Genomic DNA, 327 nt, shown 5'->3' with positions numbered 1-327 from the left:
CGGCTGCTTCCGAGGAGACACCTCGGCAAAGTTGTGCGAAGTCCCTCTCCTCTCCTCTCCTCTCCCTAGCCCCTGTGAGAATTCTCTCATAACAGCTACCTAGTGTACCTCCTTTTTTTTGTTTGTTTCTGTTTTTTTGTTTTGTTTTGTTTTTGTTTGCGTTTTCTTTTCACAGGTCTGGTTCCAAAACAGGAGAGCAAAGTGCCGAAAGCAGGAAAACCAGATGCACAAAGGTGGGTGAGGGGTGCAGGCTGGTGGAGGTGGTTGCTGCGGAGCCCTGGGCCGCCTTCGCCGCTCACCCGTCCCTGTCTCTTCCCGCAGGTGTGA

The 327-nt window shown here is 52.6% G+C and overlaps 1 protein-coding gene across 1 annotated transcript in view; it reads left to right on the top strand.

Moving 5' to 3' along the window:
* Positions 1-327, top strand: part of LOC104499846 (short stature homeobox protein-like) — a gene marked incomplete at its 3' end in the record, with an annotated part of 5,876 nt that overhangs the window by 5,308 nt on the left and 241 nt on the right. Inside the window, exon 3 of the mRNA XM_010143407.1 lies at positions 176-233. Coding sequence (XP_010141709.1) covers positions 176-233 — 58 coding nt within the window. The remainder of the gene's footprint in view (positions 1-175; positions 234-327) is intronic.

The sequence above is a fragment of the Buceros rhinoceros genome, unplaced genomic scaffold (assembly GCF_000710305.1).
Source record: "Buceros rhinoceros silvestris isolate BGI_N320 unplaced genomic scaffold, ASM71030v1 scaffold25749, whole genome shotgun sequence".
Classification (NCBI taxonomy): Eukaryota; Metazoa; Chordata; class Aves; order Bucerotiformes; family Bucerotidae; genus Buceros; species Buceros rhinoceros.
Note: the sequence above shows the minus strand (reverse complement) of the source record. Positions and strands in the feature narration are given on the sequence as shown.